Source organism: Varroa destructor, unplaced genomic scaffold (genome assembly GCF_002443255.2).
Source record: "Varroa destructor unplaced genomic scaffold, Vdes_3.0 BEIS01000007.1, whole genome shotgun sequence".
Classification (NCBI taxonomy): domain Eukaryota; kingdom Metazoa; phylum Arthropoda; class Arachnida; order Mesostigmata; family Varroidae; genus Varroa; species Varroa destructor.
The window spans coordinates 11,273,095-11,298,040 of NW_019211460.1; the positions used below are offsets into that span (position 1 = coordinate 11,273,095).

Genomic DNA, 24,946 nt, shown 5'->3' on the forward strand with positions numbered 1-24,946 from the left:
TGTTTTATTAAAATAGAAAACGAATAGAAAGGGTTAAAAATCGCGGTTTTCTGTCACTAGGCGGATCTATCTTTCGAGTTCCAACTTAAAGTAACAATTTGTCATGTAAACAAAAAGGCAGAACACGGCAACAAGTTCTTATCCATTAACAAACGAAAAAAAAAACCATTACCTTTATTATGTTTGTGTTATCGACTCCATCTCCTGCTCCTATTTAGCGGTATTTTGCAAAAAAAACAAGATAATGCAATGAGTGAAGCTTACATCACGCAACTTCAGAAATTTGGTATGATTTGAGTTATCTAGCTTATTTTCTATTAATTACAAAAGATAGGACTATTCAAGCTAGGAAAGCACTATCTTTTATACCTTATCGGACATCTGTTGAGTTCTAAAGAAGTAAAATGACTTCGCCTGTTCGAGAACGGCGTTCTTTAAAGTAGACTAAGGGCAATTCCGATTTATAGAAGTTGTCGTGGTTTTCAGTAGTATTACTACACTGCCTTCGAGAGCTATATGGATGATTCGGACTAAAGTGAAGCTGTATGATACAAGAGTATTGATCTTTGCGTTTGTCGTGTTGTCATGGTGCTTTCTCGCAGCTAGCAAATAGCGCCGTCAGCAAATGCATCACATTTGTATCTTATCAATCACAAATGATGTTTAAACGCGAATAAACTCTGCATCAGGATCATGGATAAAAAAAATTACAGTTATTCAAACTTCAGCGTGATCAGGCTGGTTTTGTGGAACGTTGCACTTATAATTACGGTTCCCACTTACTTCCAGAACATAATACTGTCCCTGTACCCCATTCGCTACCAGTATATGGGCTATGCAAAATTCGCCTTAACATCGCCCAGTAATGAGGATCGATGGTAGATCGATCACTATTTTTGGCTTAAAAGATATCCTTCTCACAAGCCAAGTTCATATCTCTTTGTCGACACCATGACTCTTCCCAGTTTAGTTATATACCGTTCTTTGCACAAAACCAATAGTGGTCTGTACGGCCAATTTCGTAATAGCGCTGTAGAGCCTTATAGAGCGCTGTAGAGCGTAATAGAGATGTAGAGCCTTAGAATTCGTATTTTCTCGAAGAGGTTTAAAGCGTTACAGGCACCCCTTTTAGCCACAAAACGGACGGGTTCTCGGAAACCTCATTTCTTCTCGACGGTAGCGATTGGTAAATATTTACTAATATACTCCCGCCGTATTTGTCTTTAAGGATGTCTATCACGACCGTAATTTCCAAAATGTTCGTAGCTTGTTAGATACATAGCGCATTAAACTATGGCCCAGATTTCAACCTGCCGTATATCCTTTTCGGCGACCGTCATCTAAACCGTTCTACTTTTGAAGATGTCAACACCAGTTCGTAATAAGCTTGGCGAGAGGGACTGTCTTTTCCAAATAGCAGTGACATGAGATGGGTGCAGGTGAACGTTTCGCAGATGTAGCAGAATGATATGCAACGTTACACATAGCATGAATTGACTATGTCTTTATAGAGACAAAAACTTATATTAGACGCTGAACACGCCCATTCGAAATACCCTTTGGTAAGGACAGTGGCAAACCATGTAGTGGTTGCGCGAAATAATACATATTGGAAACACTTCCAGAAGAAATGAAAGCCTTTGTAACTATTTAAAAAGCTATCTGTTAAATCTCTGATTTTTACTCAACGGAGGCTCCATGGAAGATTTATCCAGACTTGTGCCTGGGACGAGGGTTCAATTAATTCTGACCTGTTCTCCAAATTAAACTGATTAGGAAGTAGAGCACAAAGGGAACAATGACTTAGCCTTTTTTATGGTTGCACCGGCTGAAACAATTTTCCTTTTTGATTCATCAGTTAATCAGTTACCCCTGGTTAGCTTATTGGCATCGATTCTACTCTACTTATCAGAGTTCTGATTGAAATTATTGCTATTTGTTAAATTACTTAGAGCCCATCGCCGAAGTCCGTGCCGTTCGGCGAAAAAAATCACAATTGAATGAGTTTCACAATAGCAGAGTGGACTTTTCTATTTTTTAATATTCTCAGGACGTTTTCTTTCAAAAAGACAGATAAAAGAAGGAGCAGAAAAGAAAAATCATTGGATTTCGATAAAAAAAATTAGGGGTCAATTAGAGGCCAGGTATCCCTCTGCGTATGTACTTTCTACTGACATCGCAACGGCCAGACTCTCGACCCTTATATTCCATGGATATGTTAGTGTTTTTGCCGGCATAGTTTTCTACGTATTTAGCTAGTTAGTGCGCCTGTTCATCGCTAGCTCTAATAACGTCTTATGTTTTGTAAGCCTCAAAACTAGCCCAGACGTCGTCTGCCATCAGCTCGCGTTGTGGGCCTTTCCGTTTTCTTTTGCCTTTCCACCACTCTCCGTCTGTATATTCTATAGCTTCCTGCTTTTGGGCTTGTATCGCATTGCAGAATGCGATACGATGTTAGTGTTTCTAGAGCACGCATAGAGTCATGCTCAAATGCAGTCATACTTGCCCACGCAAAGATTATGCGTATAAACGGGTGACGGTAAGGGTCCAAGAAACCAGGATCCTCATGACGAATGAGGCATAAGATGAATTGGCCAAGTATAAGTGGGTGATCGCTTACGCATTTGCACTTAGCAGGAATTGGTAACTTAACGCTGGCATTTGCTACAGGTCGATTATGGCTAGGTATCAACAAAAGAGACGCGGACTGTGAGATCTGGAAGCAATGCGATAGATGTTGGCCTTACGCATGATAGGGCACGTTATTTAGTGTACTTTATATGCTGGTGATACTCGAACAATATTAGTAAAACGATTAGAAAATAGGCCAAACAAGGTAATAGAAATCGTGGCGGCCTGCGAGATAAATTTTCCTTATCGTTCTGGAAAGCCTGTAAGACGAACATGGTTCCGGTAACTCATCCATCAGGTAGCGAGAACATATGACGAAGTCGCAGCGATAGGTATAAAATGGTCGCGTACAGTGAAGACGGTGTGAATCGTTTTGAGTGTATACGCAAGTCATTGATTGAAAAATAATATAACAGTATCCATCTCCTAAATTCGTACTTGCATGTATCCTATAATATCCATAGAAGAACGGTCACTGTGAACATTAGATAGCATTATCGAAGCTACCTATTTCTACGTTTACATAATAATACGAATTATCCAGTTATGTTGGCAAGCCTTTAATTTCGGGTGGTAACTCACGCGGAATAATTTTCAAAACTTGTACGACATGACACCATTGATACAGGACGCCGATGAGCCTAGAGAGTACTTGTCCCGAGAACTGGACATTAACATAAAGCAGTAGCGTAATCCTTTGCTTGCCTTTAAAATCTCAGAAATTTGTCAAAAAAAAATGTAGAATCCTTTGTAAGGCTAAAACAACAAATGTCCCAGACTAAAACCGGCATAAGATGACAGAACCAAATTCAGGACGATTTACATCATACACTAGAAATTTGTCTTTTCAAGCTCAGGCTTACGGCCACATCTTGCCCCAGAATATCGGCTAATCCGTTTCATGATTTCGTCATCACGGAAACCTTCCTATACGCGATGGATATAATACTGAATTCAAATCTAGCGAAAGGATATCGACCGTTTTTCTAGCCAAAATGGCTTAAAAGTCGCAGGTAAGTGAAATTTCAGGTGACCGGTGCGACTTGAAAGCTGAGAGTTAGGGGTGGCAGGTGAGCTACGACTCTTCGAATGCCTTTACTCAGGCTCAAAACCGAATGTTTTGAATATAAGTGAAACAAGTGCAAACATTTTCGATATGTTACAATTCATTTATCAATTCAAAATTTACAATCCTTTGTACCTTAAGGGCCCATAAGAAAAATTGTGCTGTTTATGCTCAAGATGTAATATTGGAAGGGACGACCTAAAGCATATGTCACTTCCAAGTCGAAAATTTTTATGTGACAGATGCTCCTGTTAAAAAAAAAGTTGGAAAATTTGGTAAAACTAGACCATTTTTTGGTTAAAAAAAGACCGATTTGTGAGTAACCGTAATATAATAGCTAAAGACCTAAATATCCACCACCAAATAATTTTAAGGAAGCTGACTACAAAAAAGGTTTGATGTGTAAAGGCCACACGAATTGACACAAACTAATTTACTTAATCGTGTTTCAACCCACGAAACTTTATAAAAACTCGACAAAATCAACCTGTTCTCGAGCGGTTGTCCTTGGGTGTAGGTCAAGTGGATCACATATGGCAATATTGTACAGAAAAGATTTTGGTTACAACGACTCCACAGTCCCTGACCTATTGGTCTACTATGACAACGCTAGACTGCTTTCATCCGTATCTATCTGATAAAAATTAAGAGAACGTGGATGTTTTAGTCCGGATCTTGCGCCATCAGACTGGTGTCTCTTTGGTCTCTGTAGGCTCTCCCTAATAATGTGAATTTCTTTTCAATACAAAGATCACTTAGGCAACAAGTAATTTTTCACCCAAAGGAAACAGTTTTTACAGTGATGGAATTATGCTATTAGCAAAAAAAAAAGAGAAAAAAATACAGGAGACCATCGATCAGAATGGCGTATTTGAAAACACAGCAAAACATTTGTTTCAATCTTGGCTTTAAAACGGCCAGTCGTTTTTTGACATCGACTCACGTATCACTGTAAGTCAGCCCCTCTGTTAAGATACATTTCTTTATTAAATTATAAGCATTTTTATAGCTTTTAGTTACCAAATACAATACTAAAAGGCATCCTAAGAAATACTTCTACTTTCGCTGGAAGAGAATAGGACAAATTGGAATAGGATTTGGTGTGTATTTTCTATGCTTCGATACTGTTATAAATACCGTAATACTTTGGGTATTCGTTAAGCGGTTCAAGAACACACCCTCTCTAACAGTGATCGTCAGTGCGAAGAGTTTTATCTTCGAGGTGATCCGCAAGATATTATAATCGCAGTCAGAACTGACGACAAAGATTGCCGTAAATCTTTGTGTTGGTTGTGAATTATAGTCGATTACTTAATTTCGTGAATTTTCAGCTAACCGTTCAAGAGTCATCGATACTGCGGTCCGTTTTTGTAATTGGCAGCGTTATAACTTGCCCCGCTAAAGACTCAAGTGCTCATTGCTGAGGTCCAACTTGCTTATCGTACGATGGCAGTAGGCGCTGAAGTCATTATCAAATAGTACATCAGGACCCTGCAGAGGAGGCTGGTGTTGTGCTAAAAATGCTCCTGTTTCAAGTGTTTATAATATACCAACCAGGATTGCCAACAAAGTTGATTATATGATACCATGAAACAACCAAAAGCGAGCGGACAGAAATTCCTCAAATAAGGATCCGTATGACTGAATTTAATTCATTTGCGATAAGTTCAGAGAATTATTAGCCTCTATATATTTAAATTGTGTCTGCGGTAGGCGCCGAGCGTCGTAAGTCGAATTAAACTTTTCGAGGTTGAAAGAATAAAAGTGCTTCCTCCGTTGGACTAGTCTCTGCGCGGTCGGTTCGTCTGTCTGACCGTTGAGTCCCAGAGGAGCTTCAATCGAGTGAGCAGAAGAAGGTACTAAATCGCACTGCTGTAGAGACGGAATTCATTTAGACTCCACAAGTCCATCGGAACAGCTTTCAGTCGCTTTCTTTCCAGACTCTAAGTCAACCGTTTCGCTGCAGGGCGTCGGGCTTCCCGTTGGATATACGGCCGTTTCCAACCTACCACACGACCTAGTCAGAACGAGTCGACTAACTTCGGGGGAGCGGGAATGTGGGTATAGCTCTTAAGCGAATCCAAAGTATTATTAAGATTAAAAAAATCGTTCTTGATTCAGCTTGCTTTGTGCTGGCACATGATGCGCAAAGCTATTTCGGGCTATTACAAAAAAAAAAAACGAAAAAGTAAATAAATGAAGCAGAAAAGGGGCGGCAGTACACTATGGCGATAATAAAAGATTTGACCGAACACTCATAGGAGCAGTTCTATGGCAGTTATAAGTAATTTAGCGGCCAATTTATTACAAGTGATCGTTTCGCTCCTGACACTCCTAGGTCTGATAGCACAAAGGTGTGGAACAAACCCCTTGATAATGCAGTCTAACAAAATTGATATATACATACTCATAAGACATGATAAGGAGCGGGGCATTTTGTAATAATTCGCTAGGCGCAGACTTATCATCCAATGATTAGTCAACTCAATATACATAATATACATTCAAGCTAGACATGGCAGCCATTTCTGAGATTTGCCAACTACCGACAGAAGCGCCAAGACCTACCATAGTAGAATAGTACTACAAAGAAAGTACCTGCTTTTAGGATTTCCCCGACCCCTAACTAATCATTGTCCTTAACAGAATCGCTCTGTCTAATACAGTCATCATCAATAGTATAATACAAACATATTCGTAGCTTAGCTACAATCCCGTGCTTTCAAGCGTCAACGTAAAAACGTCTAGCATGTGCTTACGGCTTTGTTCCAGAATAACGTTTGGTTTTTTTTACACGATAGCTAATTACTAATAGCACGGATTTCGTTCGCCACTTAGTACTTCTTTGCTAGGGTTCTTTACGTCGCGTAGTACAAATCTTTCCAGAAGCCTGCAATTGTCATTTATCATTGTGCGCGATATCGTCAACGCCAGTGTTTGCCTGCTGTCAATAAGGAGCAGCCGAAGCGAAACAAGACTATATATTTTTAGAATATATCGTCATCGTTTCTTATGTTTAGCGCGACACACAGTGCAACATCAACAGCAGCGGTTGCAATAGAAACAGCCGAAGGGCAATTGACTTTCTTTGAGACGCTGTTGGGTCACCTGATGGCTTTGACGGCGGCATGTCAGGCCCCGGGCTAGGCCGCAGTTATCGATTGTCGACCTGTCTGAGAAGTCGACAATAATAATAATACACCGCTGTTATCGATCTACTGCTATAGAAGGTGCTGGCGCGCTTGGTGACGGCGGCATCGACGGCTACGTTGCGGCTCAAATAAGGGCCTTTGAACAGGAGACAGCGAACACGTACTAACGAGCTGTTGGTAACCAGCTCAACATTTGAGCAAACCAGATTTCCATCTTCGTAAAGTTATTATATACGTTGTAGCCAGCCAGCCAGCCAGCCAGATCACCTAGGTGTCACAATAACGTATCAACTGCTCCTATCGGAATTCGCTACTAAATTATTTGTAGGTATATCCATATATTTGCGTTTAAGTATAATATATATTCTCTGTGAATTTGGTCGGGTTCGTATCCACTGATTGGCGGTGTGTTACAGATCTACCGCACAATACGTGGATAAATTTTAACCCAATGTATTAGCGTTTTCTGACTGGGTTAACAGTCATAGAACAGTAGAATACAGCGCTGCTGTGATAATTCGATGATGACTTGCTGATCGGTTGTGTGCGCATAGAATAAGACCCATTTTTCCTTTCCAGATCAATCTGAAAATTCGCCACTAACGGAACGATAGCGTCATACGCCATTAATGTAGTTATGATATAGACAATTTAATTGACTTAGTAAACATGTGGTGAGTATTAGTATTCATTGTAGCGTATATAACGTGCTTAATTAAAAAATGACGCCTTTACGTACCCTTAGATCGGTAGAGTACGTACATACGAGATGGTCCACCTAGCTGCTTAGATGGCCAATATCGTTTCATTGCCATGGCCCTAGTCATAAAAAAGTATGCAAAAAAATTATGGTTCGCGTCCGAGCCACGGTTCGGACATATATATTCGTAGCTCAAGGTATTCAGAACACCTTGAAAGTCAAAAAAAAAATCCGCGCCGAATTGTCCGCACGTATAGCGTCATTCTACCACTGCCGTAACGTCCACGAAACGGTGAGTTACAGCGTATAAGCTCATTAATTTGATGAAAAATTATTTCAGTAATTACTGTATTCTATGATGTACGTAGCTAGCAACAGCATTGACCAGCTCTTATTGCGCCACTAACGGTTTTAGAACGTAGGCAGCTGGAACCCGGTGGATTTATGCATCATAGATGCCAGTTCTCAATGACGATCTACAAACTGACACGTACGATCTGAAACTTCTTGGATCAGGCATTTCGAAACAAACGTGCTTCAGCTTTTTCGGAAGTATCCGAATCATAATAACAAACAACTTTTTATAAACAAATGGACAAGATACGTGGCTTGTCCTCGGCTTCAGGCGTCGATATTTTTGATTTCCAACTTGCGCCTTCAAAACCTCCTCATCTGAATTAACATACCCAATTCCCACCTCGTGCTCTGAGCGGATAGTTGCTAACCTCAAGCTTATGACACGTCGAAGACAGATATTGTCTGGATGGAAGTGAAAGGGCATGAAACATTTGTTTCCATCTGATGGTCTAATTTAGTAAGTTTTCTTTTGCAACGCAATATTTTCATGAAAATTTATGCGTGTGAAAGTTGCCTCACATGCAAATAGCTGGACCTCTGAACGTATTTTCAACAACATTCGCGACGTAGATAGGTGCTTAAAGTTTAGCCGTGCAAATTACTAGGAGACGTATTTCGTAGGACCTCCTTACATTTTACGTTTTCGGATAAAGTGGAGCCACATTTTTTATTTGTTTGCGCTTTTTGTTTGCATAATGTTCTTATCGCTATCATGAAATATCTGCCAGCTTAAGTTCCTCATAAAATCAGTGTATTATAACTCCGTTTTTGACTTATCCGGGCCTCGTGAAGTTACCTGATCCGAGGAAGACTCTGATGCGGCTAAACATATATATTTCTTCCAACATGTAATAATAGCTGTTATACCATCAAATGTTCACTTGTCGGACGGAGTGAAATGTTTTCCATACTTAAAGGAGAGGACATTAGTTAATATGTAACTTGCTTTTCTACTTGAGAAGATCTCAGCCATAATGATGAAAATGCCGCCAATGGTTAGAAACTAGCACAATTATGAAGACATTTTCATTAGCATAAATGTGTCTAGCGCATTACTTATGCAATGCGCACGGATAATTTTATTCGCATATAGGACTTTGCGGAAGTCCATTTGTCCTTCTAGACTGTTCATTCGTTTCAATATGCTAGCGAACAGCGGCTTTTACTCGGAACTTGTTTGGTCCCGTTGAGAGCATCCGTTCGTCGAGCACTTACCCGCTGTCAGTGGGCCAACGGCTGTGAAATAATGCGCAGTTTTCATGCACTTTGTCGACTTTTACCCTTTGACGCTTGCCGCTTACGCACCTTAACGCATCCTTACAATCATAAACATCGATGGCGCGGCACCATCAGCTCTCGTCTGCCGCTTCCATCTTTTCTACACTCCATTCGACCCCTTCAAATAACAATAGTCATTCATGGTAGCTTATGCCTGCCGTCGCATAGCTCCCGTCCTTTTTTCTTTTGTTACTCTCAAACCCAATCTCCACTGTCCTACAAGAGCCACGTCGCGTCAGCTCGTAGTTTTCTTTTGTTAAAGAACACGCTGAACTCGTTCTAGTCGTTTGTTTTTTTTCTCGAGTGATGTGAGCGATGCATTGCTGTCCGACGAACGCCTCCATTTCTCTACCATACTGAAAAAGAAACAAAGGTTTCTCATGATATTTGCCCCTTTTGCTCTTTCCCGCCGGATAACCGTCCCCGCTCTTTGTCCTGGCGCTATAACCCATCACCACAGCCCATTTGAGCGTGCGCGAAAAAAGTACTTACTTTGTCCCTTCCGCTGCTGCTGCTTCTGACTCGTTATTGTTGTTGCCATCGTTGACGGCATACTTGTGTTCGCACCCGTTTTTTTACCGATTTTTGCGCTTTTCCTCCACGATCGGCTTTGCTATTGTCGTCTGTCCTTCTGCATGGAGCGAATGTCCGTTGACGCGAGGGCGAGCTGGAAATGAAGTGAAAGGAAGAGCGATTGCCCAGATAGGACAAATAAAACGGGAAAGGGTTTTGATTACGTCTGTCCAAAAATCCTTTTGGCTCTCCTTTTTTTGGTCGTGTTGCATTACAGAACGACGATGTTCCCGACTGTGCATATAGACCTACTTTCCTTCCCACTGTACTATGCGTGCGTAGCTGGGCGTGTATGTGTCTGTATGTGAGGTCTCTACACCATTAGGGTAGACCGTGCACGACAAGGCAGAATGGTGTTATAAGGACAAAATGGCTTGATTCTTATAATATAAGGCACCCAGTCAAAGGCTTATCGGAGGTGCTCAACAAAGCTTGCTCAGATTTCGATGCTTAACTCGTGGTAGATACCCGTCCGTGCGAATACACGCTGTTTTCAATGTTTTCAGCGTAATTTCGTGCAGTGGTTCAGTCGAGGCAGTGGAACTTACTAATACATACATTAAACGTTTTTGGTTATAAAATTCTGTACCAATTCGTGCGGTTCGATCAGAGGAACGTCTTACAAATAAATGGCCCCCTAAAAAAGGTCAAGCTCGTAAAAGAAAGAATGAGGTCCGAAAAAAAAAAACAACTTGAATATCCATTTACTCAACATCATTCGAAAGTCGCATATGGGCGTTCTGATGTTTGTAGATGGCGCAATTTGATAGTTCAACAGTTCGCCAAATAGACGTACGCCTACCTAGCTAATTCGATTCTCATCACTTTGACGTAAGGATAAAATAAGACAATGCCTTAAAGCGGTGCCCAGAGGAGGGCGTCGTCATTGTCTGTTTTGTGGTTTCTCTTTTCGTTCGTCGATTATAGTTGTTTCTATAAGGCCTACCGGTGAAATAGCTCGGTACCGTCACTCACCTATAACCCCTAGCCTGCTTTTCTCTTTTGAAGCAGCACTGGCACCAGCAACAACGTCCATTATACATGGACACGTAGAAATATCGAGGAAACAGAATAAAAAATCATGCGCGGACGTGAGGGTTTTTATGTGTGTATATTTTACGACGTCTGGGTGCAGATATGGGCGTTGAACTGGGGCATCGCGTCGGGCACATGGCCCCTTTGTGCGGTTCGCCTTTAGGGAATCTAGGATTCGAAACCAAAGAATGGTTCACCGAAAATACAAAATGGAATAGGATGAAATTATTTCAGTGGATGACTTATAAATGTGGCAGATGGTGCGAGCGCCAGATAAGCTCGAAGACGCGCAATTGATTAGCTATTGAGTGTTAAGGCAACGTCATTTCCTGTCGTATCATATAGTTCGCCTCATTCGAGACGCAATCAGCTGATATGGTGAGACTTTATCTTATCTAATAAACGATCGCAATGCATTTAGATGAAATATTTCAAAATAGGTACGTTTCAGACGCATAAGGTCCCCGGATAGTTCGTGGACAAAAAATACGGAAGAAAAGGCACGTTCAGCGTTCTTCTCTGATGAACTGACTCTGCTTCTCACTACCGTAGCACAATCGCATAGTGCGCAGGCAGCTCTCGTAAATTTTGATGATGGAAAATGTTGCATATAAAGTATGTCCCCGCAATAGCGCATGTTTACCCGCTAAACTTGGTGATACGTGGTGGTTTAGGTTCAAATCCGAACGTAGACACACTTGTTCTGAAAGCTAGCCAACTGAAGCAGTGTCCTGAACACCGCACGTAAAACGCGAAAAAATGTACAAAGAACTGCAAAGAAACTGGAAATAGGTCAAGATGCGAATCGAAGTTAAGGAGTAAAAATGAATTAGTATTTAGGGACGGCTCGTACGAAATTGTTTTGCACACAATGAGATGGACCACGTGAACGCTCATGTATAATGTATGCATTTATAATGAAGATAATAATAAAGAGGTTACCGAGCTAATTCTATGTTGTTCGATAACAGGAAACGTCTTGTTATCATTTCCGAAAGCAGCAATTAATCAATCCAGAGCGCAAGACGCAATAAAAAAGGCATGGTCGTGCCATGAAAAACTAAGAGTATGCCCGTCAAGCGTTGGAGACCATAGAATCTCGCGCAGCCACACGATACCCACTTTAATAACGGCGCGCCCTACAATAGGACGTGATTAAGTTACCACTGGGTCAATGAACTTGTTTATTTAGGCAGTGGTCATTCTCTCCGTATTAAAGGCTCTATAGACGATCGCTTGCAGGAAATGAGCTCGCTAGCTGAAACCTTAGCCGTTGGATCACAAATTTTCTACGGGGGCATATTGGATCATATTGGTTTAGAAGATACTCTCAAGAAGAGAACTTTGTACTGCAGACTCTCATCTGGGCGATGTCGGTTCCCCATGATCCGACATGTGTTTCGAGCAGTTTAAGAATAAATAACTTACCTAAAAAGCTAAAATATCTGTAATATATAAGCGAAATATATGTTTTCGATCACGCTCCTCTATCCATTGTACTAAATGAATATCTCAGGGCCGATACTTCGTACTATTTTCTTTAAGAATAATTATTAATACATGCTACTATTTGATCTACTATTGTTTGGCGCGAAATTCAACGCTCGTTGACAATAAACCGATTTCTGCCGGCCTGCTATTTTAAACAACAATATTTTCCAGAAGTTGTACAGAAATGACTGCCTTAGGCAAACCTAGCCGCACTGATTACCAGGAATGAATATAAATACGCAGAAATTAGATGTTGTCACAACTTAGCAAAGGTACGTCCCGACTGCTGATTCGCACATACAAAGCTCAAATACATTTGTTATTTTTTCGTTTCTGCTGTAATAAATCATCGATCGAAACGACTCGACCTGTTATATATTATATGACGCCTGATATCAGCGGCTGGCTCAGAATATCGTAATCCTTAATACCAAAATAGGAGATCCGTGATGCCGCCATCAACGGATAAAGTTGAACTTTGGCGCGAAATGATGCACGTGACCACGCTTGTACTACTTTATAATGCAACAGCAAAGCACGATAAGCTGACGTACTGGTAAAGGTAGTCCGGCTTCGATATTTCCAGCTGTTGTTTTGGAAGCAGCCAATATCTGATTTATGCAACTGACTGAACGGTGCTAAACACTTTTTTTCAATGCAGCCCTATAGCGTGCCACATTATCTAGCTGATCATCGAAGATCCGATAGGAAGTCATACACGCTTGCACTGTAGGCCGTTTCCAATGCAGGACAAGGTTAAATACTTCCATTACATGATAATTCATAAATAGCCGCATGAGCTTCTGCACTTATTCATAAACGACATTTTAATAGGCAATGCTGCATTTTATTACCGTGGGTACAAAAAGCCTGAGGCACGTCCTACACTACAGCACATTGAGAGCGAGCCCTACCTTTGCTTTGTAGAGCATATATATCCGTTACATGACCCCTCCATTTAGTAATACCATATTTCTAATGTATAGTGCCCCTAATAGTAATGCCGTCTTTAGGTCACAGATTTGCAAAAGCGAGCAATTTGTTCCATACAGATTTTAAATTCTATTAGAAAGTGTTCGGATTTACGCAAGGTCGCAGTACATATTCATTGCTCCGATGGGCACAGCTGCCGACCGGCGACAACTTTACTGAGTTCATACACATTGGTAGAACGAAAGCATCCGTTCAGTCTTGGTACGTATACAACCATGTCTGAGCAAGGCCCCACACGAAACCCTAGCCTAACTAATAATGAGGTGCGATTCAGCGACTTCATCAATTGACATTGCTGTCTATTAGGCAGAGAAGCAATACGTTAACACAAACTGTTATCTCTGTGACTTTTGCGGATCACGACATTTATTTTGTCGGGGTTTGCTCACACCTTCTCCGCTAGACGGCGCTGGGACAGCTTGATCGATCAGGCTGCTTGTTCGCGGGGGACGCGATCATTGATAAAGGGCCGAGCCCTGGGCCCGTCAAATCTATTCTGCGATCGACATGCTTCTGTTTAAGACATTGTTGCCAGCGCTGGCTGTGCTGCTGGTAAGTTTCGCATCGTCAGTGCACGCAGGTCCAACAGCTGATACGAAATGCACTCAAGACGGTCTGGAGAAATGCGGCTCCGAGTTGATCATCTTTGCGTCCGGGCCAAAAATAGCCACAACGGCTGCCGAACTTAAGAGTGCGTGTCCGAAAGAACAGGCGTCAGAAAAATGCGCCCGGGATTACACCAATCGCTGCCTGCCCCGTCTGCCCAAGGGAATGGTGACCCTGTTCCTTGACGGGGTCAAGACCGAAGTCAGTGGCAAGTGTAAGGAGGGCCAGTCGAAGCACAAGGAATACTTGAAACACGCCAAGTGCCTCAATGAGAATGGCGTGCAGCTGCACGGATGTATGTCTAGCCTCGTTGCTGTTCTCGACCAAACCATCGCAAAAGCAGCGGCCCAAACGGCGGCTGGAGGCAAGGCTGACCAAAAGAAGCAACTCAAGGAATCCTGTTGTTCGTTTGCTAGCATGCACGCATGTATGATCGACTCGGTTAAGACGCCTTGTGGTGCAGACACGGCGAAGTTCGTCGACAACCTCATTCAAGGCTACTCTGGCGACCTTCTAGATACCGTGTGCGCAGCTTTCCCTACTGCTAATTGCACCAAAACCTCGCCTCCAATTAAGCCTGGCAAGAATGCGCCTAAAAATCTGTTGTCCCCTCTTGCGCGTATGGTATCAAGCCTTCAGGCTCAGGGTTGAGATAACTGCACAATCGTTTAATAGCCTCTAGGAAATTATTGCCCCTCAAAAAAGCACGCAAGTCAATCGATACCTACTGCGCATTTGAAACGTGGAAGTGCCTGTGTTACTTCTGACTAGCTAGCAAACCAATCGATAACGAATGCATTTCGACGATCTCGAGGTGATGGCGAGGTGATTCATGAGGATACCTCTGGCTTTGGGCCATGATTAAGATCATTTTAGAAGATGAAGTAGATAAATGAGTATTCCTCCACATACCAATGAGTTCGCTCGTCACTAGCATGCATTGTACAAGTGATCGTCTAGGTCATCCTTGCTGTTACCTTCCATTGTTTGCATAATTTGTACAGACATGGTGTAATGTACATACGTAACTCATATCTGCTCAGGACAAAGTCTTGTCGCTCGTTCGTTTCGAAACAATAAGCTGCTATATGAATACCATTATGATTATACCAAATCGAAATGTCAGTTTTACTGTGGTATCTATTATATATTTTTGAGATTAAAAATTATCTAGTAGCCTTAATGATGTAAATATTTAACAACAATAGACACTAATAAAAAAAAAGAAAAAAAAAAAAATGGAAACGAGAATGAAGTTGACGGCGGCACAGAATTTCGTTTACGGATCGACCGGTATCTGTCGAAACTAATAAACATAGAAAAATGTACGCACGGATGATTTGCATTTATTGAATGAGCGCTAGTTAGTGGTGATTTTTCAAATCCTACATAGGGCTATGTTGAATTTACGCCAATCAAACATTGTTCCTGTTAATGAATTTCGAACAAAGATGGCGACTGTACGGCCGTTGCACGCATGTGTATGGGAGGCCATTTTGATCTGCCGATTGCTTTTCGCCTTTTAATAGGCTCTAGAGTGCGAGTCTGCAGTCTCATTGCTATAAATGCTATGAATGCCAACAGGTGCCATTGTGTAAAGCTTAGGCATGGCTGTCTATATATTGCATGTAGGTGGGATCATCGATCGATCAGTTGTATCAACGAAAGCCTTTAGCTAAATATATAACGCCCTCAAATATACTCGATAATTACGTTTATTATTGCCTTTTGATATCTTCTCGGCGCTTTTATTTGTTTCATTGACACGAAAAAAATCGTCGCCAGAGACGTTAGTTACGACGCATACGTAATACGACATTGCCAGGCCGCAATCACTAACAAGGCCTGGCACTCCGACCGTGCATGATCTTGACGAAATAAAAAAATCACTAGTGACCTTTTTCGATGTCGCAGCGATAGTAGCAGCAGCTGTTGGATATAGCAGAGCCGAATAGATAGAAAAAGTAGTTGGTTAGTAGGCAAACAAATCAGCGAGAAAAATGCAGTCGTTGTATTTACTGTGGCCTGCTGCTACGGTCCCTCATGCTCTGTGCCTGCTGGCATCTGTTTGTCTTTTGATCAGACTGTTTATCTATGCGTGCTCGTGTGTGACTCTGTGTTTTTGTGTGTGTGTGTGTGTGTGTATTTGCGGTTTTCAATCTCGCAATCGCACGCCGAACGTGTGCATTGTAACTGTAGCAACGGCGACAGTGTTTACGGTAGCAGGAGGCAATAGTAACAGTAACGGGAGCCTAAGGGCACTGCTGCTGCCACGGCGGCGTCGATGGCTGCGGTGCTGATGATGGCCGTTGGTAACAAATTATCGACTGTCGATAACAGAACATCACCGCAGGCAAGGCACGACACGGCTGTGGGAGAGGGAGGGCAACATCGATGTAGCGGATATCTTTGGGTCGCGAGTTAGTCAGCCAAAGTATCATTGCTGCTGCTGCTGCTGCCGCTGTGGCTCTGATAGTGTTTGCTTAGTGGCAAAGTCTTACAACTACAGCTTCTGCTGTTGTCCCACCGCCACCACCGTTGTCGAACTGTTTAGGACCGATTCTGACGAGTCGTTCATTCTTCAGACCGCTGCTGAGGTATTCGATGCCTCAGACACACATCAACCCTCAACACAGCATATACAATTCGACATTCTCCGCCCCTCAAGCAGTCGAAAGTAGGCACAATCACCCCTTCCCGGTTCCAACGTATATTTGAACAACAAGAATGTGGCACAACACGCTATCTTTGCACCGACAAACGTACGCACGGAGCGACAAGGACTAGAATACATACAGAGCGTTCAGGGTAAATTGGAATACATTTCAGGGGCTGCTTCTCCTGGCGGACATGCTTTCATTTACTATTCCTTCTATAGGAAGGCAGCCATAAACTCGCCATGCCGAAGGCGAGAGGCTGGTTTTCAGATGAAGATTAACCGTTGTCCATTTTTTACGCCCGACGAAACTTCATTGGAGATTGTAAAGCTACACGGTCGTTGGTCATTATAGGGCTTCCAAAGAGCCCAGAAAAGATTCTCATGAGCCGCGGTGGAAAATGCACAATTCGAAGTGGACCAAAAAAGTCAAAACTTCATCAAAATTGGCACAGGAAGCAATACATGATGATTCCATAATTTTTACGCAAAAATAAAAGATCATTTCATCAAAAATTATTTATCGCCTATAGAGCCAACTATGGAACTAGTTTTTCCATTTTTTGTGTCCTTTCAGCCCTTTTTGGGGTCCTTGAACTTTTTGAACCCCTGGCGTACTGTCAGCGCAAAATATAAGTCAGCTAGAATTTTTCAAATGGAAAAAAATTCGTCTAAATAGTTTTCACTTGGATGAACCTTACTAATAAGGGACATACATCTATTCCAATTTACCTTGTATATCATATACCTAGGAAGATCTCGATTATTACGTCGGAAACAAGACTTTCTTAAAAGTAGCTATATGCGGAATGTATTAGTACGAGTAATAACCAGTAAGATGCTATACAATGAGATCTCTATTGAGAAGCTTCTTAGGGCAGAGTCCGGGCGACAATAAAAGAATGAAAAGTCATGTCTTTGCTACCGTACGACGCCAACGCACCTAAGTAGATATTAACGTACAATATTTCTTGTATTATTAAAAAGAAGTGAGGAGAGAGTTTAGTTTTTAGGCCCGATAGATTGTTTTTTACTAATGCTTTTGGCGTTGCTAGAAGATGTCACAAAGCCCATTCGGGTATCAATGTTGGCATGACCCAAAACCCGACTACTATGATTTGTATAGTACATGCAGCGTTGAACAAATACACATACACCCTAAACTGCTTAAACCTATGTGAAAACTCCGTACAATGGCTTTGAAATTTTGAATTGTTACGTGGTTATCATTAGTAGTCATAAATGCTCATGTGTTTCGGGCCGTCTATACGATACGAAGAAATTTTTACTAAAAATTAGAACATTTTCTCTGTGCTTAGTTCACGCAATTGATTGCGTAATTTCTTGCTTGTAAAAATTTGCTGCCCTCTCGGTTACGTAGTAATGCATGATATTAATAAGAGAGTTGCATCTTCATGGCCATGCGGCATTTAATAAAAGAGAAAGCCTCCTACAAACCAGTAAAAACTCCTGGAAAAAACATCCCTAAATCGATTATCGATTTGCCTTCTCATTTATACTACACGACACGTAACGCTAACCAGACTACCACGATTGTGAATGATGATTTGCCCCTTTGAAGATGCTTGTAGCTGTTCAGGAGCAGCATCATGTCGATCGTCGATAAAAGCAATTATTCTAAATTGTGTTTGTAGATTTGAAATCTGCATTTAGTATTGGGCCCCAACACAGCATTTTAGTAAAGCTTGCACAACCCGGAGTCCTTCAGAACACGCTGCATCTAATCAGGATGATTCTACGAGAAAATTTAGATAGAAAAAATGATGACGTGGACCAGTTCGAAGCATTTGCCCAGTTTACTGGTGTAGCACACAAGTCCACTACTTTTCTCTCTGCGGCCGAGTGTTCTGCTCTATTCGTGTCTCAGGCCTAGGGGCATAGCTACAATTGAGTTATCTTAAAAAGAAGTCGATTTCATGTACAGCAAGCGCTCGTAAGGCTCTCGTTATTCGCAGAAGTGGCGATCAACGTAGATAAAACGCAGTCCATAAAGTTCTGTCGTGAAAGCTGTCTTACACCTATAAACACGCTCCATATAGGCAGAACGGCCTTAAAGCGCGTGACCTGTTTGAATTACCTGGGTGCGAAGCCTTTACAGACCACATCATGACAGGATACGACGAGCGACGGTGGCGGGTGTGAGCATGCGAACTTCCTTTAGACTTCGTTTACAAACGACGTCGATCCTGCATGAAATAGAGGTAATCTCGGTAGCTTCCTACGGAATCCAGGTAGTACGGGAACATCTTTAATCGGCGCAATTGGAAAACTCGTTGAGAGTTGACCTGCGCCTCTAAAACATGCTAAGGGGTTACTGCATCGGTGGTAGTTGAACACGCTGATATACCGCTATTTTAAAAGGATTTAAGACGCAAATTTTAAACTTGACGCTGCTTCTGCTTATACTGAAGCGATAAGCACATGGCGAAGAAAAATGGCGGACTTTTATAATACGCGGCCTGTGATCGACACAAGTTGAAAAGGAAGCTCATAGCCCTAACCGACACTTACGCATTTTTTCGGTGCATACTGGTCAGCACGTCCTTTGTGGTGCACTACGTTTTCATTTGCCAGACGCTAGAAGCGTCCGTAACAGATGCGCTATAGCGTATCTCGGGCACCTCGCCGCCCCATGCATTGGGGCGGCTTCGCTAAGAGCAGCCCCTCTGATCGGGCATATCAATTTGACAGTTCTAAGGTATCAAATTTATACGTTTATATCGTACAATGGCAGCTTTGTACACATCTAGTGAATATTTATCTATATTATTTGTGGGAGCATTCTGGACGCTCCGCTCCGTCACGCTCATCCGTAAAATATTTAGTGCGGTATCATTTCTGAACTCTACTTTGCCATATATATCATGTACAATACTGGAACGCTCGATACGAGCGCCATCCAGCTGCGCTTTTCTCTGACACCGGCTTGACAAATACGATATTACGGATAAACGGGTTCGTGTTCCGAAACGCGATACGGGTGTAGCTATGTGCAATGATATCTTAAATATACCACAAGTGGCCAATAATTTGTTTATCAGAACAGATTTGAGTAGGGTGGCAAGTTTGAGCTTCGCGGAACAACTATATTTGAAGCTTTCAATTTATTAAACTACCTTTAGTTAGGTTAGGTTAGTTTTTTCCCGTACTTCGGGTTCGAGTCTAAACATGTCTTATTAGCGGTCCGAGCAGCGTATAAAACGTCTAAGGTACCAGATCTATCTATTTTTGGCTTAATCTACGCATCTCGTAGGAGTAACTTTGCTCGATTTGTTGCTGCGATAATGTATTCCTACCAGAGCTGGTGACACTATCTCAATTGCTGACCATATTTTACTAGTACGTTGCGCTTAGAATACAATCTTAGACCACGATAAATGACTTAATTATGTAGGAAGCGTATATGTTTAATATGTATTGTATGATTTTACACATCTAATGCGCTTTGACCACCCCGCATGGATTAACTGGCGGGGATTGTCTATGATAAGATACCCGCCATTTCAACTACGTTACCCTTTTACACTAAGCGTCAAAACAGAGCAAAATTTTCGAGCCTATAGAGAATACTGGACTCTTCCCGTTAAAGCAGTTGATTACGAAACAGCAACCCCTGAGGTTGAATCTGACGTATATTCTGGGTTTACTAAAACCGGGTGTAATTAAGAGATTACTTTTGTTCGCATAGCCATTCATTCAAACGCCATTCGTTCATAGTGTTCGCCTAATTAAACTAAACTCGAGTTGTCGTAATAATGTACAAGGTTTCCCTGCCTAAATTGGGGCATAATTTCGCTCTCAGGTCCATTTGCCTCCTTAGAAGATCTTTAAGGCCATTAAGCGAACTATTCAAACAAAATTGTTTAACTTGAACACTTAGAGATTGGCGCATCTTTTTAGACAATGACCCAAGACACAAATTAATACTGTTTTGACATTGAAACACCAGCGTGATTCGAACGCCTACCAGGAACTTGTGGCAGCTTCGAATTTAGGGTCTCTGTACGTCCTTCATCACCACAGAATCGTACCTATGTTATTGTTATGATGGCGGAAGCCTTCTGCCTTGTTCCTTTCCTCCACTATGGCGGCTTATTTTCTCGCGCCACAAGTTGGTGCTAGCTCAGCACGCGTGTGTTTGTGTAAGCATGGCGCATGTACTGCTCTGACGTTTCGGCGCGTCAAGCAGGATACTGCAAACGATTCTTTTTTAACATGAAACGACCAGGCCTAGCGTGGGAGAACGGTTCCTATACGAAAGGACCAATAGCAGTACCGTTGCTTAGTTTTCATTACTAGCACCTTGGCTGGCGGGGAGTGAGCAGATAGTCTACGCAGACAGACAGATTGGGAAGGCTTATAAGGATGTACGTGAAGCAGTGAACTAGTAAACTGGAAAAACGCTAATAACAGTTGCAGTCTTCGCTTCAGCAAATAGAGTCGATTGCCTCATAAAGTTTATCTTTTTCTATCTGGACTAGGCAGCGCTGACAGACACAGGACGACGACCACGTGAGCCAATTTCGTCCATGCACAATGGCCCTAGCACTCAACATACATACATACCCATAACTGAACTTCTACGGGTCGTATGGGTAATCTCGTTCGAGCCCACATCGTGAACGGCAATGGAGTAAACACTTGAATATAATTTCCGCTATTAACATGACAATGCGTGACAGTTCCCTAGTTCCCTCCCAAGGCAAGGTCCTCGAGCACTCCTTCGCCGAACGTGAAATATATTTATACAGGCATCCTAAATAAATACCACTAAGGCCCTTCTCGGCATAGCTAATTGCTGTCAACAGACGTTAGGATCATAACCTGATACGGATGTGTCCTTCCCCTCAGATGACCTCAGATGCGAGGGCTAACATAAGCAAACGATTTCAGAGTTCAATAAAAGAACACGGAACCATCGACACATCGTAACACAGCGGCGGCAGCTGGACTTATCAGATATGATAAAATTTCCAACGATCCGTATCCGGCAATGCCAGAATCAGTCAATACCCGTGCCATGAGCGTGTTTGCTTTTTACAATCCCGCTTGATAATACAGATCGATGCAGTTCGCGTAAAAGCTCTTGAAGTGTCTCCGTGTTTATGAGAAAAACTTGTCACACCGGGGGAACAATATCTCCTTGAAATTTAAGTTTCACAAAGTGCCGGCGTTTCCTTCAGGAGTTCGCAAGTGACAAGTTCCGAATAGAAATAGCCGACTAACTTCACAGTTATATATATATATATATATATATATATTAGGCATGTTAAGATATAGCCGATTCAAGTTTTTATCCAGTTAGGTAGAGCTCTTGATTTGTTGTTCTAGAATATATGTATAAGGACATCTACACTAGCAAGTATTCATCTCAGACTGGGTACTATAATGACGTATTTCTCAATCAAGTATGGTTTAGATATTAAGATATTGTAGATACAGAGGAAGGTGGAGCTATATGCGACGGGGGATATGTAAACCATTCCGTTGTTTTTTTCTAGCAAGAAAAGGTTGACTTAAAGTTTTAATACTTTTTCCAGGTTTTTTTTTACGCTTTTAGGTCAGAAATTTAGTTTAATTCGTGTCACTGAATCTTTTTCACTATCTTAATATCAGAAGATCGCGCTACATGGGACAACCATTTTTTAGGGAAATGAGATAACCCAAATAACTTTTTTTTTTTTTTTTTTTTACCATAGTTTTACCTGCCCCAGATTTACGTTTGCAATGGCAAGCTCAAAGCAATTTATTCATATTGAAATCATTAAATCGCGTTACATTACATGATCATCCTCTGGACTATATACCCCAGGATAGAGTGGAGTGACGAAGAGAGCTGCATTTCAAGCATATATGAAGCCGAGTGCTGTCGATACTGGTTTTCCAGAAAAAAAAAAAGAAAAGTGTGTACAAATTAAGGCATTATATCTTCGTCTATGCTGTACCATATATTGTTGCATGTCATGACTTTATTAGCTTAACGCATATTTAGGACAAAACAATATTGTCGACATATGTACCACATTACAAATAATGGACCAGAATTTGTTATGAGCTAGTACTTATGTCAGAGTCATATAATAACACGATAGTTATACCGGCTTAAGAGCAGTAACGTTTGCTTCCACCCGCCGTTTTTCGAATAAAATAAAGCTTGCCAGTGTGCAAGTACTCGAGTGATTCTCAATCCTATGGACCAATCATTATCTATGACCAATCGAACTAGTAATTATAATAGTATAAATAATTATGAAGCATTATATTTGGTTTGCCAGAACTACAGCTCCTCCTATGAAAAAAAAAAGAAACATTTTTCCTTTAGCCTCGTTAAATAATGCAGTTATTATTTCGTATCGGTGTCTTCATGTGATATTTCTTCGAAAATAAATTATTTATAATGAGTCCATTTAGGCCATATAATAGAAGATATAGTGATATGTTTTTCTTCTCCACGCCGCTGATTTTTTTCCAAAAATAGCGTTAAGCGAGTTTCGGCCGACATGGAGCCCCCCATAGTTGTTTATAGACTATTTTAGTTCTTACCGTACCTTCGCCAGTAATTAAGGTGCCTTCTTCAAATTCCTCAGCTGTTCCTCTCATGACTAGCTCTCGCATTATGAGCTTAATAAAATCTTAACAATCCGTAACAGGAGAGGCAGATTGTCTTGTAAAGCAAGTTTGTATCTGGTCGATTTACGCGAAGTTATGTGGTTGATCTTTTTAAGCGTTTTAAGGAAACGCCGTACGTCATATGTTTCATCTTGCAAGTTTCTATAAGTAGCGGAACTTTTTCAATAGGCGGGCATACTTGCCCCTTGCAGAGTTTTAACAAAATTTGACAAACCCAAGTCCTTTCTGCACCTGATCTTCTTTACGCCAGCACAAACTAGCTCAAAGTATGCAGTCGCACCCTTTACCTATTATAGCCCGCTAGACAAGCCCAATGCGTTGTTTCTATGTGGTTTTTGCTCTAAGTTTGGTAATCGCCAAACGATGGCCTGGTCCGATCATTGGGGAGCAGAGCAGATAAATAAACGACCATGGTCACCTTAACCGAGCGCGAAGCCGGTTCAGGCATCTAAGCATGATGTTATTGTTCTTTCTTCAGCACTTGTTCGTCGGTCATCCGCATTTCATCCGCAACAGCCTCCTGAACTTCGTCCCTCACGTTCTTTGTGCTCCGAGGGACACGCGGCATGCTGTTATTGACTAAACAACTTCGCGTTTTCATTTCTAGATATGCTAACCAACTTTGTCATATATGAGCAGCCGCCTTAAACACACAGTCCAATTACTAGTGTATGACTGAAGTCACGTAACGTATATAGCGACCGCATGCGCACCAAAAATCGCAAACTGATAGTATGTTGTATTGAAGAGAATAAACAACGACGCATTTCAGGGCTAGTTTAGAAACCGAATATATATATATATATATAGGCATGCACGCGGTAGCAATTCTATATGTGACGGCGTATATTTTTTGTTGATAGGTCCGTGGGGTCCGATAGGGACATTCTCCGAGAAGTGTGAGGAAGTAGGCAGAGGATGAGCAGAATCTTATCAGTGATTGCGGCATAGCAGGAAATACTAGCACCCTATACCAGTAAGTTTGGTTCCCCAAGCACATCCTGTATTTCGCCTCCCTTTACCGTTTCCGCAACTCTCGATCCCACTAGCCTTAACGCTGTAGCAACCAGCTGCTCCAAAGGAAGGAAGGGGCTGATATTGGCGAGCTGGGAAGCTCTGTCGGCGACAACCCATCGTCTGTACTGTCACTGCGCTTTCTTACGGAGGCACTCGCTCCACGTTACCACCCCCACAACCGCTAACATTAGTACTGCAGCACTAACAGAGACGAACAGCTTTTTTTTGAACCAGCGACAGACCAGCTTCGCATAGAGTGGGTTAGCATATATAACAAGCACTCTGCTTGGTTAGGCCCCTTTATGTATTCCCTGCCCTACTTCTCTAACCCATTTGTTAGGAAGGCTCCGAGCGACTGCAGGCACATATTGGCTGTTCTGGGTTGCCCGCGACCTGTGCTTCTCTGTCGATCCGAAAAGCGCGTGCGTCCAACGGCTTCCTTCGCGTGTACACAATCAACGAATGAGATGCTAAGGCGAACAGACCGAATAGTGCAGCACAGATTTCCAAGCAAACAACAATTGGATCGGCCTGCCTAGGAACGCCGATACGTTAAACATTTTGTGGATCAGACCTGCATCATGTAGCTGCGCCTATGTTAGGGTTCCAGTGCCTTGTGACTTAGCAATACCACATACAATAAACAGTTGTCCGTTGGTTGTATTGGAATATATGGTCTACAGTTTATGATAGTGTGAAGGATATTGTTACTGCGATAGTTGTTTAGCTCGTTGTATATG

At 41.9% G+C, this 24,946-nt stretch overlaps 2 protein-coding genes across 5 annotated transcripts in view; one reads left to right on the forward strand and one right to left on the reverse strand.

The window, feature by feature from the left end:
* Positions 1 to 24,946, reverse strand: part of LOC111254013 (uncharacterized) — a 213,462-nt gene that overhangs the window by 127,046 nt on the left and 61,470 nt on the right. The gene's annotated exons all lie outside the window — the stretch shown is intronic.
* LOC111254016 (uncharacterized) lies at positions 13,759 to 15,218 on the forward strand. The gene has a single exon (XM_022814439.2). The coding sequence runs from the start codon at positions 13,784 to 13,786 to the stop codon at positions 14,531 to 14,533; it is 750 nt and encodes a 249-aa protein (XP_022670174.1). The 5' UTR covers positions 13,759 to 13,783; the 3' UTR covers positions 14,534 to 15,218.